The following is a 17,599-nucleotide window of genomic DNA, read 5'->3' on the forward strand; positions in this document are numbered from 1 at the left end:
AGTCAGTGCTTTGGGTAATGGGAGCTAGTAAATCAAGCGTTTTGTTTAAGTGGACTTGACTGAGTTTAGGTCACAACTGACACATCCTCAAAGGTGTTTATACCTCAGTTCTCCACTTTCCCTCCCTTTCTCTGCTCTAAATGTGACAGGAACACACAAAATCAACATCAAGGAGATGATCACAGAGAGTTTTCTCTCCACATCACCACGGTCCGATGACTGTGTGATTCACCGTCCACACTTTGACCATGATTACTGTAAACCCTTACCCACCCTAGGTGAGTAGTTGAGTCCAGTTGTAACTGGACTTTCCAGTTCAACAGCACTGCTCACAGGCATTCACTGAAGGGCTCCTGGCTTTGCAGTTAACGCCAGCTAACTTCCACAAGGATGTGGCGCCATTAATAGTTTGTCCTCTTTCTACTGCTTTATCCACACTAGCGAACTCTAGAAACATAATCTTAGTCACTTCTTCAAAAGCCTCTCCCTGTGAACTCTGCACAGGTGTTGTAAGGTAGCTGGCTGCTTATTCCCTTTATTGAAACTGTGCTTCAGAGACATTATAAATTTCCAAACTCCTTCAGGTTCTCCCAGAGACACTGGATTTCCCAGCGCAGGACCCCTAGATCATGCTAGCCCTCCAGTCCCCATTCGTCTGCTGTGTGACCTGTGTCTGGGTCCAACTCCTAGTCTTCCTTCTGTTGGCTTTGCTCTCTGATTTTCTTAGCTCTTTAAAAATCTGTACCCATCTCCTTACACACTCCTCTAAGTGTCCATCCTCACCCTTGACTGCGATCACTAGTGTAATACTGGAACCAAGAGTTGAAAAAAAAAAATTTCAGGGTTGGAAGGGAGATAACCTGACATTTAAAAAGTTTTTAAAACAAATTGTATCTTTTCCAGAGGCTTAATCTTAACTTCTGTGCGACTGTTCCTTTGTTTTATTGAAAAATCCCCTGAAGAGGCCTTTTAGTTGCATTGAAGAAAAGATTCTACTCTGCCATACAGAAGACTGAACAATGGGACTGGGCAAGACAAGGTTGTCTTTGTAAATGCTGATTTAGTCATGCCAATTCTTTTTGTATACATGAATTTTGATTGTGTTCTTCTGGCAAAGGTGTTAATCCTTGAATGTTGAAAGTCCAACTCAACATTAATCTTCTTGGGTCCTTTTATGGTGACCTTGGGCTTGAGATTCTGACTTCCAGGTAGAAAAAGATGTTGAAAAGTTACTGTATGGCATGGTGAACTGGTTCCTGTCAGGCAGACATACAAACTGAGAGGATGAGGCTACACCAGGCCCTCTGTAAAAGGCCTTGAGCTCTGAGTTCTGCAAGCACCCGCTAGGAAGATTTTACAGCACTTCCAGCTAATTTGAGCTTCATGAAGAGCAGGAGGCAGGGATTCAGCGCATGCTTAGTAGCCTGTCTATATTTAGTTGGACTCGAGAGAAAAATACTGGCCTCTCTAGGAGTAAGCAGATGGAAGTCAGCACCAGCTACAGAGCAAAGTGATAAGACATACTGATGGAATAGGTAGATATTCAGTGGGCATTCTCCAAATCTTTAAGATGGGGAAGACGTCCAAACAGCAAATGAAATCCAACTATTAAGGACTAAAACAATCAGAAACTCTGGGGCTAGAGCTCCCCAGTTCACTTCTCTAATTGGCATTCTATGTCACATTTCATGTCCATTTATTGAGCACATTCTGAATGATTTTGATCCTCACAATCTCTTCTTAGAAGGTCTATCTTGAAGCGTGGTCAGAGAGGTATGTCAGAGAGCAGGCTTATTAGAAAAGGTGACAGTCTGGTCACGAATGGCTTGAAGTCAGACTCTAAATTCTTACTCCACATTCTTACTCCTCCTACTTACAAGCTGCTGCTGCTACTTGAAGGTTGTTTCTGGTTTTTCGGTCTTTGTATCACTCAACCTTCCTTTGGGGAGCAGACTCAGCCTCAGAGATCACCTCTGTCTTCCCCGTTCTGTCTCCACTATAATCGCCAGCTATCTGCTCAGTGACACTCCCGATTCTGATGACCAGTATGCGTGATAATGACAGCTTCAGGCACTATCTGGTAGGTCAGTGGAAGTTCGTGGGTAAATCCCTGCACATGGTTTCAAGGCTCTTCCCCTCCCAGTGCCTTGACTATCACTCAGTGTCTGCCAGTGAAAGTTTTTGGAGTATTGGCTGGCATCAGAACAGTCTCGGTGTGGTATAACTTATCCCAGGATAACAACTCATAGGCTTAGTTAGACTTGCTTGCCAAGAGAGGATGTGCCACGCAGTGGATAACTACCTTCATGTCCCCTTCTATGTGCCGCCCGATGGGTAACTACCTTCATGTCTCCTTCTATGTGCCACCTGGTGGGTAACTGCCTTCAGGTCCCCTTCTATGTGCCACCCGGTGGGTAACTACCTTCAGGTCTCCTTCTATGTGCCACCGGTGGGTAACTACCTTCAGGTCCCCTTCTATGTGCCACCCGGTGGGTAACTACCTTCAGGTCCCCTTCTATGTGCCACCCGGTGGGTAACTACCTTCAGGCCCCCTTCCATCACTTTGTACTTCTCTGTTCCTCTCCAGCTGTCTTCATTTTCTCCAAGACTCCACACTGCTTTCAGGAAATTATTGGATATTTTCTTTAGGAAGTTTAAATCCTATGCCTTAATATCTTATGTACCAAGTATACAAAGTGCATTGCATTTTACACATACAATAAAAACAGTGGCTGCAATCCAACTTTTGCTCTGCCTGACATCATGTCACATTTAATCCTCATGTCAACCCCCACTCTGATTTTCATAAATGATACAGCTAAACACTCTAGATTAAGTCACTTGATTTCTGTTTTGAGTGGAGGATCCTGACTTGGAAAGCCTTCCTCTTTTTAAGTCCAGATTCTGGATTCTACTGAGGATAATCTTAAAGATCGGTTCATAGGAACTAAAATAAAAGAGCAACGTAGGTTTTGGGGATACTAGTAAGTACAATATCCATTGTGGAAAGTATGCCTCACAAGGCAGCTGCACACCCTGTTATTCATGAGGTTAAGGATGCTACTTTGCTTGGCTGCGTTGCAATCCAAATAAGGACACGTGGATTCTTTTTAGAACACATGGATTACAAGTGTGCAACACTGAAAAACAATAGCCTCCAGAGACACATCTGAAAGACTCATAAATTTTGGCATTTACATATGAAAATGTCTTTTACAAAACCTAACAAATGATCATACCCACTGTGGGATTGTACAATAATCTCCATAAAAGTCATATTTCTATTTCTATCAGAAACTTTATTTTTCTAACCAAAATCGTTTTTACAGAGAGATTTTTGTTTTGATTTGTTTTAGCTGAAACCCTGTAGTCAGTCATCTTTAGTAGGAAGAAGTGTGTGTGTGTGTGTGTGTGTGTGTGTGTGTACACACGTGATTGTGTGCACTGATTAACTGACAGTTCCTATTTTGCCCTGTGATACCCTTTCCCCCAGACTAGCCAATTTTTAGCATCTCTATGAATTATTCACAGAACCATTTTCTTTCTAGAAAGCATTTCCAAATTCAAACATTCATAAGCCAGGAGATCTTAAAATATAAATTAACATGCAACTAAAAACTGCCTGACTCTTCCTTATTTTGTTCAGTCTGTTTTACTAGAATTTCAAAGGCAAATAATATGTTGATAACTGCAAACACATTTCAGAAAGATCCTCAGCGCCGTGCTTCACGCCTTACAAAATATATAGGAAATCAATCCGTGTTATATGGTTTTGCTCAAAATGCCTTAAGTACACATTTCTGGCACAAAATTCAGAGATCCTTGAGGGGTGGTCTTAGGTCTAACAGCTGGCATGAAGGCAAGTGCACAAGGGTAGGCTTTCCAGGGAAGACAAAATACCAATGTAGAGCATTTGATGTTCCCCAGGGCATAGTGTCCCATTGGAGTCAAGTCCAAGGCAACAGTACGTTGACAAAAAGGCACAGCTGGGAAAAGATGAGAGGTAATACTGTCCACATATCATGAAATCTATGAATCTGTTATCAAAGTACCCATAAAAGTTCTAAAAGTACATATGTATGTATGGTGTGTGTGCGTGTGCATGCACACATGTTTGTGGTGTATGTGTGTGTACATGTGTGTAGGTAGGTGCATGTGTCTTTACTCACCTAGAGGCCAGAGGAGGATATAAGAAAGCAGAAGCTCTCTACCTTCCCCTGTCAGCAAGCTCCAGAAATTCTCTGTCCCAGCCCCCACCCAGAACTGTGGGTAGAGATGACCCAGCAATGCCTGACTTTCTCACATGGGTGCTTGGGCAGTCAGTACTCTTATACCTTAAGCAATAGCTCCAGCCTTTGGAAATACCCATTTGTGCACTGTAAATAAAGATATGAGGGTGTGAACTGTAGTTAACAGGCCCAACTCCAGTGTCAAGAAGGCTACAGATGTTAGCTTGCTCTTCAGTATACTCTCTTGGGTAAGCCCTGGAAGGTTTCTGTGATTCATTGTCCTTATTTTCAAAATGGCAATAACAGAATTTCTATCTCACAGGGCTTCTGTGATGTTTATATCAGCTTTAGTGCTCCCATTAGTAAAATGCAGAAAGTAATCACTCTGGGTGTTGTGTAAGAGAGTGGGGAGCTAGCAGCCTTTAGGAGGTGGTGTAAATTTGAGGAGTTATATTATTCTGATGAACATAAAGCTATGAAAGGATTTAAACAAAGGAGAAGGGCTCTGGGCTATAGCTCAGTTAGTGAAGCACTTGCCTAGAATGCACGAAGCCTTGTGTTCAACACCTAGCCCTACATAAACTAGACCTGGGCATGCAAACCTACTACCTCAGCACTCAGGAGTGTGGGGCAGGAGGATGAGAAGCTCAAGATCCTTTTCAGCCATATGGTGAATTTATAGCCAGGCTGAGCTACATGACACAATATTTCAGATTAATTAATTAGTGTGACATTAGGAAGTGTTATTTTTTTTTACTAGGGGGAGCTAATAACACAACAGAAGTTAAATTTCTATCATTGTGCTGAGCATTTTCCTCTATCAGAGAGTAATTTTCACATGTAAAAACATTACAAATGTAACATATTTAAATGACTTAGGGATCATGGGTACCTAAGCTAGCAAAATAAAGGCATGAATTCATAATTGCCCTGGGAAGGAGATTACCTATGAATGAGTAAATATAGCATATCATCAATCAAACAAAAGTTTGAACATCTAGGCAAATAAGAATTAGTAATATGCTGCAAGATTTTGGAAACCTCCAAAGAATTGTTGGCATTGTAAAGTTCTTACATTTTATAAAGAAATGCAATGTACAATGTCTTGTCAAAAGCAGATTGCAGAACCCTTAGACCTGCTAAGCTCAGTCAACTTGTGAACAATAAGTACATACACCTAAAAGAGAAAATCTGAAGAAACGCTAGCAGACCCTTTGGCATTTAGTGCACACACACACACACACACACACACACACACACACACACACACGAACACATGACTGTCCCCTTGGAATGACCATCCACGTCGTTTACCCTCATGCAAGATCACCCGGGCCAACAACCCAGGAAAGGATCGTAAGGTTAAAAAGAACCTGTGATTTTTCACCTCGTAATAACTCCAAACCTAAAGAACTGCATTTGATGACCGTGGAAGAATTACCCATGCCATCCAACCTAGATCATGAATCTTTTTCTCAGAATTAAGTCATTTTAATTGTGGAACATATAAAAGTTCAAAACGTGATTCCAGACCCACAAAAAAATTCTTGATTTGTGAAACAAGTAAAATAAAATATTATGTGTGTTCGAACCTAAGATCCAGGAAAGGAGGAGAGAAAAAAATGCAAGATAAAATGCTTCAATAGATCACTGGAAAAATACATGACATTCAGGGGGGAACTGAGAACATGGGACTGAAGGTGGAGGCAAGACTCTGATGAATCATTTCCTCACATGCTTGGCTTCTGAGTCATACTGTAACAGGCAAGCACCAACCTTTATTTCAGTTCTTTGAATAAGAGACCAAGAATCTAAACGCACCCAAGCCAGACCCTGACCGTGGATAACAATATGAATGTATTGGCTGTCAGATAACAGTGTGTGTATGAAGTCAGTACACAGAGATAAAAACTCCCATCCGATAGTTAACTGTTCTCATTGTCACCCAAATCAGCTCTGGCTTAGCTGAACATGAACAAAGAGGGACAGAACCCGAAGGCACACACTTGTGTCTTCTGCGCCCTCCACTGGTACCGGTAGTTTAATGATGAGGTTGGATAGGTGAAGAGTTATAGGGCCAGGATCTTAATGGATTGTTCGTGTTACTGCAATCCACATAATAAATTCCCATAGTCTGCTACTTTCATCCTATCATGAACCTCTTCTGGGTCCTTCGGGGATAATTCAAGAGTATACCTTAAACCTTATTTTCTCAGAAATTGTTATTGAACTAATGGGGTTCCGGCCCTGACTTCCACATGAGAAGTCACCTCAGAATCCTTTCCTTCTCCACCCACTGTCAGTGCTCTTTGGTACACCAGGAAACCTCCTCCTTGTACTTTTGTCTGGACATGCACAGCTCTGCCTCTGCAGAGTCTCCCAGTCCTGAGCTCAGAGGCTCATCTCTTTTCTCTGCAATACTTTTAATTTCCGGTGGGAAAGTCAGGAACCTGCCTCAGTGTTTTCTGAGTGCCTGGAGAAACCAGAGAAACTGCTCAAGTCCCTTGAGTTTACCAAGACCTGTGAGGGAGAAGGGATTGGGCTGAGAGCCACAGTACTGTGTTGACAACCCTCTTCAAATAAATCTCCCTCTCCAAACCTCCTTCAACTGCCAACTGCAAAGCCAGGCTTAGGGCAAGGGAGGCTTGGCTAAACCTTGTAAGCCCTCCATTCAGGCTCTAATGAATCCATCTAATGGGTCTCACACCCCTTTTCTCGTAATATTGAAATATGAGATAATGGGAGAAACTCTTATATTAGTAAAAACTAGTCTCTCTTGGTATTTAAAAGTCAAAGGACAGTGAAGCTGAAGAAGTAAGAAATTTAATTATTTTGTATAATAAATGTACTGTTTGACTATTTTATTATATTCAAGTGTTTGGACTAAAGTATAATTTTTTAAAGTATAATTTTTTAAAAATATTCCAGTCAACTAGCTATATTTTTGACTTTTGTTTCAGACTAAGAATTGCTAAGCTTTGTTTGTAATATAGGAGGGTCAAAACCAAAGAAGAAGACAGAAGAGGAGCAATGAGGTTGAAACTTGGAGTGACTAAGACTCACCTTGTCTCGTCGATATAAACTGCTTCCAACACGGATGCCGCATATTCAATATTCTTCTTTAGGTCAACAATGTTGACGTCACCTTTCTCCAACTGCTTCACTAAGCATCTTAGTCTATGTCCAAAAGGGAGACAAGGAGAGGAAGAGAATTTTTATAACAAAGTTAGATCTAGCTCCATATTAAGTACATGAACTAAGTAAAACAGTTAACATCATAACTGCTACTAGGTCACTAAACAGAGATATTTTCATTTTTGTGTAACTGAAACCAATTTTTATAATATAAGTAATCATTAGAAATGATATTCTTTTCTCAGGACTATTGGGAGTAATAGTATATAGTGTGAGAATCATAGTCAAGGTCCCCCAAAGTACTCTTTCTCTGCATAGGCCCACAATAAACTGAAATATCAAAATTCAGGAGCCAAAAGAAATCTTCTTGACTTAAATCTTTTCTATCTGGTATTTGTCATGGTGATAAATATTAATCAACACAAGTTCACTGCAATTGTTTTTCCAGCCAAGGTGAATCTGAAAAATATTTTCTCTTGACTTTGCCTATAAGGCCATGAGTTTCAATTTTCAGAAGAATTTTAAAGTGTGATGTGTGGAGGCCCAAAAAATTTCAGCCTGTTTCCACCTTGTCTGAAGGTCAGAGAGTTTTAGCTTGTTCAAAACTGTTGACAGCCACCAGGGCTACACATTCTGACTCAGGATATGTGGTTACTTGGTTCTTTTGACATCAAGTTATTAGCATGCTGTTGTTTAGGCAATGAAGCTACCCTAGAGCAAATACTCCTGAGGGCAGCCACTCCCTACCTCAAACCACTGGTCTCAAAAGAAGGAGCAGAAGTATGCCTGCACAACCTGACCATCTGTCAAGATGGAGTGGATCTACCTGTATGAGTATTGAGGTGTAAAAGGGTATGGAAAATTAAACGCGTGATTTCAGCCTTCACTGGACCTCCCTTCCGATACTATCCTACTATCCCGTGTTATTTTCTTCGCCTCTTCATCCTCGTCACCATTTTTTCTGATCTCCGTGCCCCTACCCTGCCAAGTGGGATTTTTGTCAAAGCTTGTCTCCGACAGTGAAGCACAGCTAAGACAGGCCTGGATCCTGATTGACAGCGATTCTAAAATGATGACGATGAATGTTTGAAGACCCTGAATTTGGAGATAATTTTCGTGCATCAATAGACATCCAATACAGTGAGATGATACAAAAATGACCTGGATATGAATGTGGCACTTTGGGAATGTCTAGTGTAGAAAGGAGTTGCGGGGCAGGCCTGCTTTTCGCCTCACCCGGCTCCCGCACGGCTAGCTTAGTCCCAAAAATAATAACACACAAGTTATATTCATTTAAACACTGTCTGGCCCATTATCTCTAGAGAGTTGGTTACTGACTAACTCTCATATCTTGATATTAACCCATTTTTAATAATCTCATGGTAACACCACGAGGTAGTGGCTTACCGGAAAAGATTTAGCATGTCTGACCTGGTGGCTGGCTCCATGGCTTTTGTCTCATTGCCCTCTTCCCAGCATTCTGTTTTGTTTACTCCGCCTACCTAATTTTCTGTCCTATCAAAGGGCCAAGGTAGTCTCTTTATTGACCAATGAAAATAACACATAGACAGATAACCCTCCTCCATCAGTCTAGGAATGAAATTGTACAGCACGTTTTTGGAGACACTTCTCTGAGCTGAACTGGAGCCACATGGCTTGTCAAGATTCACTCTGTCACTGACACAGAGGAACATACACCCCTTTCTGTACATGTTACAGGTAAGCAATGTGACAAGAACTTAGCTATTCCCTAAGTTGCCAGGAAATTTAATTCCATCTCAGTTTAAAGGAACTGACAGAACACAGCCTATACTTGAGCACTAGCTAAAATAGGGTATCTTCTATTTTCTAACAGTTTACTTTCGATCATTTCCAATACCAAGCTTTAGAATATCTGAGAACTTTGCAAAAGGCAGTTGACATTTTCCCCCACCAGAAGAAACACTTTCTCTGTAGAAAATGTCACACTTTTATTAAAACTTATTAAGGAGCTGTGAATTATTACACTTTCATAACGTTAATTTTGTATAATAAGAGACTCGCAGACACATCACAGAATGAGTTATACATAGCAGTAAATGGGTTATGCGAGTCAGCAGAGCAAAGCAAAGCCCAACTTAAGGGAGGAGCAGCTCTAGCAAGCGATGTAAGAAGGAAATGGTAAGTCCATCTTGAACACTGATATACCATCAGAGTTTATGAAACACTGACGATAGCGGAGCTAAAATGTAAAGATCCCTCGTTTATTCACTGAGATGGGACACTGAAGTGGTCTTGTTTTTTGGCTCTGATGAGTAGCATCACAATCAACACAATGCAGAAGTCTCTTTCACACACCGACTTTATTTTTATATGCAATTGCTTAGCTATTTCCTCCAAACTCAAAAGCCTCCATTTCTGTACCAAGGAAGGACTTACAGCAACCTAGAAGATTCTGTCAAATCTCTAGATATTTCTAGTGGAAATTCACTGGGGAATATTGGACACAGGGTGGGCTGGGGAAAACAGAATGATGTAGAGTCGCAAAATTCTCATTGCTCTGTTCTCTGGCTGGCCTGCTGTGAGCTGCTTGGCCAAGTGCATCTTCAATGTCATGATTGGCTGAATCCTCAGAAACAGGGAATGAGACAAACCTTTCTCTCTTAAGTTGTTTCTGTCAAGTATTGAGATCATAGAGATGAACACATAGCTAAGGATGACAGAGAAGCAAGATGGGAGTGGCCTGTGCCTGGCATGGTGGCACCTCTAATTGCAGTACTTGAGGTCTGGACCAGGAGAAAGACCATCAGTTCAAGACGAGTCTATGGACACAATTGGATTTCATATGTATGAAACTAAACTTCATTTTGATGAATCAAATATATAATGAAAGAATTAAAACGAAGAACCCACCAACGGAGTAAAGTTCTTACAAAACAAGAGAAATGCATCCTGGAAGGTTACCCACAGGTTGGTTTGCTAACTCAGATGCTTGAGTGGTCCCCATGGAGTCACTCCATCAGTATCCTGTTACAGGAAGAGCTGAGGTATATGTACAATGAGCATGCCCATCAGAAATGTGAACAAGGTTTGTGAGCAAAAATATTTTCCAACATAAAAGACTGAAGGACATATAAATTTGGGAATGATTGAGACTCCTTTTTTTATTTCTCCTGTTTATAAGCACAAAATATTTATTTATCTATTTATCTGGTCTATTTATTTATTGGTTTTTTTTTTGAGACAGGGTTTCTTTTTGTCACAGGCTGTCCTGGAACTCACTCTGTAGACCAAGCTTGTCTTGAACTTATAGAAATCCACCTGCCTCTGCCTCCTGAGTGCTGGGATTAAAGACATTAAAATTTTATTTTAAAGATATTTAAATTAAATATTAAAATATTCCTATACCCATAAATATTTACATATTTACTCAGAATTTATTCATAAATATTTCTATACCCATCTATATTTACATATTTACTCAGTAAATATAGATGGGTATAGAAATATTTATGAATAAATTTGAAGACTATAATATAAACATAGTTGCAAAATTTTCCACTCATTAGAAAATTTGGTCATCATCATTATCATTGTTATCATCATTAACTATTTATATTCTTTTTTTTTTAACTAGGCTACCAAGTATATCTGGGAAAATACCTATCTCATAAATCTCTGAGGTTTTTGTCCATGCTTAGAAACCAAATTACACCATTTATTCCTTGCATACACACACTGAAATATCTCCTATTAGTTCCGACCTGAGTCACATATGTAGCAGACATATGAAGAGGCAGACATATTTATCAGTAATAGAGTGTTGAGAATGTGTGTGTGTGAGTGGCTCACAAGGTCATCGGTGAAGGGATAGCAGGGAGGAGCTACTGGGGGTGAAAAAGCACAGACTAGAAAGGGCAAGGGGAAGAACTAGAAGTGAAATTCTCATTTGAAAATGCCATAATGATACCTAATTCTTTGAAAGATATCAGAATGAAAACAAAGACAAACACTGACTCAAATACAACAAGGATGCCAAAAATGATCCATGAGGCTATTAAAATGTAATTATTAAAATGAAATCATAGAAACATTATGCTAATAAATTTAACAACTCTGACAAAATGAGTCCTGAGAGACGCAAACTCCTAGAATCTCAAGAGGAAATGGATAAAACTGATTTGTGCTAAAATAACTCTTTCCTAGGCACCAGAGTGGTATTGAAGTTGTAACTCGGTAGGGATGCTACCGCTCACAGTACCCACGGACACACCGAGCACAGCCTGACCAGAGTGGTGGTGAAGTTGTAACTCGGTAGGGATGCTAACGCTCACAGTACCCACGGACACACCGAGCACAGCCTGACCAGAGTGGTGTTGAAGCTGTAACTCGGTAGGGATGCTAACGCTCACAGTACCCACGGACACACCGAGCACAGCCTGGAATCACACAGGATCGTCAGGCAAGGAGATACTGTGTCACTTTCAGGAAGCCCCACTTACTCTGGAATCTAAAGCAGCACAGGGCAACAACAAGGACAACAGAGCCATTTCAAATACTTTCTTCCCTGTTGCCATAGTATTGGTGAAGGATGGATCAAGGGCTCTACAGTTCTCTAAAAATTTGTATCATTGAAGAAAAGAGAAAATTGTGGGACCAATGGGTTACTACTGTGATTTGTGAGGATTATGTGCAATAACGTTGCATTGTGTCTAGGAATTTACTAAGGGATAGATTTTAGTCACTTTTACGGTCTTAAAAAATGTAAAAGTGACTAAAATCTATCCCTTAGTAAATTTTACTTACACACATGTGCTCTTTTTGCTTCCTGTAGTGATTGTATAGGTGTATTCTCACACATGTGTGTAAGTAATGTGTTTTATACCTCAAACATGTGTAATAAAACAGCATGACAAAGAATATTAGTCTTAAAATGCATTTAAGTATTATTATAGTTTCCATTTAAAGGAACAGCATAACCCCATTGACAGGCAGTGCAATCATCTCTCACTATATATGGAAAATTGAGGTTGGGGTCCCTACAGATGCACAGAATTATGACTCCTCAAACCCAACATAAGCTAGGATAGTCTTTTCATGTATCCTGTGCAATGCCCCCATGGCCAAAATCACTGAAGGTTGCTGGTTATCCTTAGTGCTGTATGTGCTGTGTGTAAGGAGATGCTATGCTGTGTCCTTTAGGGCGCAATGACAGAGGGGAAGCCTGTGTGTATCCAGTTCAGATGCAATGTTTCCTCATCATTTTCAAAGCACAAGTAATTGAATCAAGAGACGTGGGAACCATGAGCACAAAGCGCCTGCCCGCTGGGATGAGTGGGTTTTTCTATGTCTAAAATTATATCCAACGTTTCCTCTTCTCTAAGAATATGACAAGTTAGTAAAGTATTTATTACTACTTCAAGGGATATTAGTTTATTGTTTTACAGAAATAGACATTGCATAATTCCCAGCATGTAAAAGAAGAATTCCCTTTTAAGTACAGAGATAGTTAGAAAGGCCTTCAAGATCCACTCCTTTCTCCTTGGAGACAAAACAAACAAAATAAAATAAAAAAAAACTGTACAGCCATAACTCTAAGACAGAACTTAATCATTTACACCTGGTCACTGTTAACAGTTCTGAAACATTACTGTCTAAATAAATATATCCTAAAGCCTAGTGAATATATTTAAAGCTCTTGTGTCTTGATGAAATAAGAGACTTTCTTCTACTAATGAGTTATTTACTCCAATCAAGGAGACAGGCTCGGAATAGGGAACACTCATTACAGCTGCACTGGAGAGCAGCTTAGCATCTTAAATGCCATTTACTTGGACGTTAGAGAAGTCATTTACCAATCAGCTCAGCTGGACTTTGTTAAAAATCCCTCTCATCTGTCCCTCCTGTCTCTGGGGCTATGTATTATACTCCTTACACTGGACTCCGACCTACGGAAAGAGACTAGATTGTAAATCAGAAGCAAGGGAAGGAGAAGGGTGGAGGCTTCATGATACTTGTTCAGTCTCCCAGGAGGGTCTTCCTCCTTCGCCAGTTCCACCTCTGTGCCCTCCTCTCCCTCCTCCCTTGTCTTCCCTCCCCCTCCTCGTTCTCTCCTCTCCTTCTCATCTCGTCTACAGAGGGATCTTATTGGGAAACTCCCCAAAGAGTTCTCTTTCAGTCTCTCTCTCTCTCTCTCTCTCTCTCTCCCCTCCCCATCTTTGTCCGTCTTCTTTAAGTCTTATAATTATTCCATCTCCTTGCTGTACTCTTCTCCTTTCTTTGAATTTTGCTTATTACTCTTCTGTTCCTTGATACTTCAGGTCTATGGGCATCCCCACACTACTAGTTCAGGGGGATTACATAAATCTGGCTTCATCTGTGAATCCTGTACACATGTAGAGACTGTTGGTCACTTCTCGCATTACCTGTGGTGAATCTGCTTTAGCCTACCACCTACAGCACACCCTCTTTCCTTCCTTCTAGGGATGGTTAGTGCAGCCCTGTGGTGTCACTGAGAAGACTGTAGAGGCAGGAAAGCTGAGGGGGTGTTCCTCTCCTAGTCCAGCCCCCTCCCCCCTCTTCACAGAAAGGAAGAATACTGACTTAGAGAGCTGTTTTCTAGTCTGTCTGTAGTGACTGGCATCCAGCCAATGGCAAGGTTAGAAAAGGTAAGAAACCCGATGGAAGGCCTGGACTGAGCCACCACCTAGGGACCGCTAGACAATCTGAAAATGCCAGAAACCCACAAGCCAATCAACTCTCTCCCATTGGTGGAGCCGGGTACTGAGAGAACAGGTGTTGTTGGGAGGTGCTGATGCAAAATTGTAACATGAGGGGCCAGGCTTGTTTGTGTTTTTGTCTCGCCCAGTACCCCACAGCTGTTTAGCCACAAAAGAAAAATCACACAGAAATCTCTACAAGTTGTAAAGCTGATTGGCCCATTACGTCAGGCTACTTATTAGTTCTTGTGACTTATCTTAACCCATTATTTTGATCTTTTTTAGCCATGTGGCTCAGTACCTTTTTTAGTGGGGCAGATCACATCCTGCTGCTTTGGTGATCTGGGCAGGAGTGGGGGGAATCAACTGCCTCCTCCCCAGAATTCTCCTGCTCTCCTTGCATCATGATTGACAGAATACAGACAATTCTCCCGCACCACAAAATGAACCAGGAACTTTGTGGTATAGCTTTTAAATCAAACAAAGAGAAAATAGACAAAAACGGGATTTTTTTAATTTAAAATTCAACATGGCAGACTGCTTTTGAAAGGCTTCTATACTGTTCCCCATGGAAACTTCACTAATATGACAAGAGAATTGAAACTATAAACTAACAGCAAGGGCAAGGGGCACAGAAGGGAAGGCAAGACGGGGTTTACCTCACAGCTTTGAGAAACCACAAGGAGTGGGAGCTGACTTGCTGGGAGTCAGATTGTCACAGCCGAGAACCGTCTGGGCAGACAGGGTCAAGAGAGCAATTCTCTAGGTCAGAGGTTGGCCTACATGCGCATCTGTGAGGTTGGTTACTGATGCAGGAAGGACCCAGATCACTGTGGGCCATGCTATTGCGTGCAGAGTAGACCCTGAAGTGTGGGATAGTGAAGAAATAGCTAAAAATACAGAAGAGCATGTGGTGGGGACCTGATAACAGACATTTCTTCTTCATGATTTTGGAGTTCCAGAGGCTGAGTCCTCCAGCAAGGCCCACAAATCCAGGGCTAGCCTCTGAAAATCCAAGGCTAGCCCCAGGTTGTCTTCCCCTTCCACTGCACCTCCCCTGGCAGCACAAGCAAATGAGCTCCTATTCAGAGGCCTCTTTCAGCAAGGCAGATTCCCGTTTACTAGCACTGTGGCCTCGAATCTACTCACATCCCACAGGCTCCTCCTCCAGATACCATCATCTTGGGAAGTAGGAGGATTAGATGTCACCATCCAGATTTGGGGGGGCTGGAAACAAACCTAGCAAGTGGCTTGGAACATTTAATTAATGCAGAACCACGTACCAGCAAGCTTTAAAAATACACCCGCAGAGAAGGAAAATCTTATAAAAATAGATTTTTAGAGAAACACGCATGCAAAAAAATAAAAAACTACAGAAAGAAAATCAACATGGATTTTTTCCAATTATAACAGTACACAAGAAAGCCTGATAAACAGAAACACTGCCACGATAGTACCCAAAGCATACAAGTCTTTCCGTTACACTTGACACTCAGCAAGAAGAAAATTGAGACTTCTAAAGAAGCTCTTGAAGGCCCAGGCTTTCCCCAGAGACACAATTCCTAGCATAGGCAGCAATCCAGCACAGTTTGAAAGGAGAGAGGCATTTACTGTGAAGACCCTGCGAACATTACAAAAAAAGAAATAAATCCAACTACAACAACAAAAACTTTGACTTCTAATTTAGATCTCTCTCTCTCTCTCTCTCTCTCTCTCTCTCTCTCTCTCTCTCTGTGTGTGTGTGTGTGTGTGTGTGTGTGTGTGTGTGTGTATCTGTCTGTCTTTGTCTCTGTCTCTGTCTCTCTTTCCTGGGTAAGAATATTACGTCTAGGTATTACATGTCTGCCCCATTCAAGCCTACCCATGTTACGCCCACGAAACAGTGATTATGCTCCCCTGGACTTAACTCACTGCAGAGTGGATGGTGTGTGATTGCGGTCCCATTCCCAGATTCGGTTATGGCTGCTAGTTGGTCCTCAACTACTTAAGTTTACCAGCATCATTTTTTTTCCACATTATAGACATTGCTCACAAAACCCATCACATCTGCTACACACCCATCAATAATTCTTCATTCTGAAGACTTTTGTCGTAGAGTTCATTTTCTCCTCACCCCAAAATGGTAGAGTTGCTCTGTAGCTCTGGAGTACAGTGTCCTCCCTCAGACTTCCCATGCCCACACTCTTTATGGGGCCCCTGTTTCTAGAGGCAGCGACTTTCTCCTTCCTCGGGTTTCCCCATCTTGGTTCAAAGCTCACATTCTCTGGTACCTTCCAACTAAATGTGCATAGGACACAAATCCTTGTTTCCCTGAATGCTAAAAATATTTTCTTTTCTTTTCTTTCCCATTTGCTTGACAGCTGGATAGAGTGCTGTGAGCTGGGAAGCATTTTCTCTGAGAATGCAGGAGCTCAGTTACCCTGTGCCCGGAGTCTTCCACGTGGTCGCTGTGTTCCACGGACAGCTACTGCTTTTCTTCCTGATCATACACCGTGTCTCACAGGCCACGAAAGCACCACTCTCCAATTACTTTTCTTTCGTTCAATTTTATTTTCGTAAATTTATCACAATTTTAGTTGGGAAGGAGGGCTCAAGTTGGAAAGAAAATAGGTATGTGTGACAGTTCATTATCTTTATACAGGAAGAAAAATGTTCATTTCTTGCTACTTGACCATATTAGTAATAATAATAACAATAATTAATAATAATAATAATAATAATAATAATAGTGAAGGTGCCAATAGGCAAAAATAAAAATGTTCTTATGAAATAACAAAATTAGAAATATCAATGATCAAGCAGCTTACAGAGGCAAATGGGCGTGGAACCTTTGGTACTGAGTAAAGCTATAAGATTGTTTAACCGGAGCATAAAAGAAGGACAGGGTTTAAGAAGTGAAGAATTAGAGCATATTTTGCAGTCCAAGTGTAGTTATCTACTCCTGCTCCGGTGACTCAGTCCACTGATGACGAACAGCCCCTCAGCTCTTCCTCGCCATCTCCCTGACTCAACGCAAGTCTCCGTGAGAACCAGCAAGCGTGTCTTGCACTCTAGGATGTTTGAGTCACTTTCCTCTGCAGAGCTCAGTGTGACTTTTCCTCTTCATCCGCAGCTGGGGTGTTTTTGAAGGTGTGATACTCCCTCGTGTTCGATAATGCTCATGGTGATTTTCCTCCTGTAGTTTGGTTTTGCAGTGTCTCATGGGGGGAAAAAATCAGGCTGAAAATGTCATAATGAGTTCTTAGGGCTCTTTCAAAGAAAATGGCTTTTCAAAGAAATGACTTAACACGCTTGTAGAACCAACGGCTTTGCAATAACTTGAGAGAGATACAATGAAATAACAAAGCCATCTAAAGAAAGCTCTCTGAATGCTCGGTACAGAGAAGAGAGGCCAGCCAGCATGCTGATAACCAACCAGTGCCTGAGAGAAGCAGATGCTAAGCACAAGCTGCTAAGGCGAGGAAGAAACTGCATAGGCAAAGAACACTGCCCTTGCCACATGTTTGCACAGCAAGGAGAGGCAAGAAATCAGTGGCA

General features: G+C 41.4%; 1 protein-coding gene across 13 annotated transcripts in view; it reads right to left on the reverse strand.

The window, feature by feature from the left end:
- Pde1a (phosphodiesterase 1A) overlaps positions 1 to 17,599 on the reverse strand; it is a 256,187-nt gene that overhangs the window by 73,551 nt on the left and 165,037 nt on the right. For all 13 annotated transcript variants that reach the window (XM_085680911.2, XM_085680915.2, XM_048425914.3 and 10 more), the window contains one exon: positions 7,293 to 7,406. In XM_085680911.2, the coding sequence (XP_085537037.1) occupies positions 7,293 to 7,406 (114 nt within the window). The remainder of the gene's footprint in view (positions 1 to 7,292; positions 7,407 to 17,599) is intronic.

The sequence above is a fragment of the Myodes glareolus genome, chromosome 21 (genome assembly GCF_982192425.1).
Source record: "Myodes glareolus chromosome 21, mMyoGla1.1, whole genome shotgun sequence".
Taxonomy (NCBI): Eukaryota; Metazoa; Chordata; class Mammalia; order Rodentia; family Cricetidae; genus Myodes; species Myodes glareolus.